This window comes from Coregonus lavaretus (genome assembly GCF_964263955.1).
Source record: "Coregonus lavaretus genome assembly, contig: HAP1_SCAFFOLD_1269, whole genome shotgun sequence".
NCBI classification, from domain to species: Eukaryota; Metazoa; Chordata; class Actinopteri; order Salmoniformes; family Salmonidae; genus Coregonus; species Coregonus lavaretus.
Window position 1 is genome coordinate 100,001 of NW_028156269.1, and position 2,138 is coordinate 102,138.

Genomic DNA, 2,138 nt, shown 5'->3' on the forward strand with positions numbered 1-2,138 from the left:
GGAGGGGGAGGGAGGAGAGAGGAGGGGGGGAGGGTGAGGGAGGAGAGAGGAGGTGGAGGAAGGGAGGGCGGAGAGAGGAGGGGGAGGGAGGGGGTGGGGAGAGGTAGGAGAGAGGAGGGGGAGGGGGAGGAAGGGAGGGAGGAGAGAGGAGGGGGAGGGAGGGAGGGAGGGAGGGAGGAGAGAGGAGGGGAGAGAGGGGGGGAGGGGGAGGGAGGGGGAGGAAGGGAGGGAGGGAGGAGAGAGGAGGGGGAGGGAGGGGGAGGGGGAGGGAGGAGAGAGGAGGGGGAGGAAGGGAGGGAGGAGAGAGGAGGGGGAGGGAGGGGAGGTTGGAGAGAGGAGGGGGAGGGAGGGGGTGGGGAGAGGTAGGAGAGAGGAGGGGGAGGGGGAGGAAGGGAGGGAGGAGAGAGGAGGGGGAGGGAGGAGAGAGGAGGGGGAGGAAGGGAGGGAGGAGAGAGGAGGGGGAGGAAGGGAGGGAGGAGAGAGGAGGGGGAGGGAGGGGAGGTTGGAGAGAGGAGGGGGAGGGACAGAGAGGGAGGGAGGACCGGACGTAACAGCGTCTACATTTAATGCTCCTATTAGAGAGTTAGACAGATTGAACCAACAGTATGGAAAATGTAATTTCCAGATTGACCCTGTGATGGTAATAATGGGTTTATTCTCTCTCCTCCCATCAGGCTGTGACCATTAATGAGTTTAAAGGACAGATCTTCTACAGCAACACCACCATGTAAGTTCACCGCTCCTTCTCCTAGTCTCTCCTTCTATGCTCCTCGCCCATCCATTTAAATGCTGACAGCGCCACCGTGTGGCAGAACTCTAGAATTCAATATCTCTCTACTCTCCATCTCTCTGTACTCCCCCCCCCCCCCTAGTCTTCCAGGGGAGGTGTACCTGGAGACCCAGGGTATAGACTACAGTACCTGGGGTTTCTGACCTTTAACCCTAACCCTCTCTCTCCTCTAGTCTTCCAGGGGAGGTGTACCTGGAGACCCAGGGTATAGACTACAGTACCTGGGGTTTCTGACCTTTAACCCTAACCCTCTCTCTCCTCTAGTCTTCCAGGGGAGGTGTACCTGGAGACCCAGGGTATAGACTACAGTACCTGGGGTTTCTGACCTTTAACCCTAACCCTCTCTCTCCTCTAGTCTTCCAGGGGAGGTGTACCTGGAGACCCAGGGTATAGACTACAGTACCTGGGGTTTCTGACCTTTAACCCTAACCCTCTCTCTCCTCTAGTCTTCCAGGGGAGGTGTACCTGGAGACCCAGGGTATAGACTACAGTACCTGGGGTTTCTGGCAGAACCAGGTAGCTCTGGCTGGGATCATAACGGTGTGTATGGTCTTGGCCTACATACAGCTCCGACGGATCAACCGCTGGAAGTAACACACACACACACACCGCAGTAGAATCAGATAGAACCTTCCGGAACAACGTGGACTATGAAGAGACACACACACACACGTACATTTTAACATTGTTGTATGGTGGTATTGTACATTTTGTGTTGAAGAAATGTAGCGGTGTAATAATGTTATATGATGTACGGTTTTATCAAAAATGTTCTGTCTAATTTTTGTGTGTGATGTGCCTTAATACAGTCCAAGCCCTGAGCTATATGGAATTGTTTTAAGAAAGTCCTACCAAGTATCATTTTGCTATTTGATTTTGAATTTTAAGACTCCTTGAGGTATGAAAAAAAATATATTAAAAAGGTATTTGATGAAAATGTTTATTTGGCCTTACTGCTATTAGCCCATACAAACACATTGAATAACAGATTCACTACATGGAACAACAGATAGTCCTTACTGCTATTGGCCCATACAAACACATTGAATAACAGATTCACTACATGGAACAACAGATAGTCCTTACTGCTATTAGCCCATACAAACACATTGAATAACAGATTCACTACACGGAACAACAGATAGTCCTTACTGCTATTAGCCCATACAAACACATTGAATAACAGATTCACTACACGGAACAACAGATAGTCCCCCCCCCAAACAAATCTAAAGGAAGTTGGTTCTGAAGTGTCTGTCCTATATCTGAGAGAAGAAGAAAGATCAGGAAACATTCATTAATTTATTTTACATGTATTTAACCCCATATCAGTGTGTAGCCCAAACTG

The 2,138-nt window shown here is 50.3% G+C and overlaps 1 protein-coding gene across 1 annotated transcript in view; it reads left to right on the plus strand.

Moving 5' to 3' along the window:
- The window catches only part of abcg2b (ATP-binding cassette, sub-family G (WHITE), member 2b), a gene marked incomplete at its 5' end in the record, with an annotated part of 43,712 nt that extends 42,119 nt beyond the window's left edge, over positions 1-1,593 (plus strand). Inside the window, 2 exons of the mRNA XM_084200532.1 lie at positions 675-727; positions 1,237-1,593. Of these exons, the coding sequence (XP_084056658.1) occupies positions 675-727; positions 1,237-1,384 (201 nt within the window). The 3' untranslated portion in view covers positions 1,385-1,593. The remainder of the gene's footprint in view (positions 1-674; positions 728-1,236) is intronic.
- Positions 1,594-2,138: the final 545 nt, after the last annotated feature.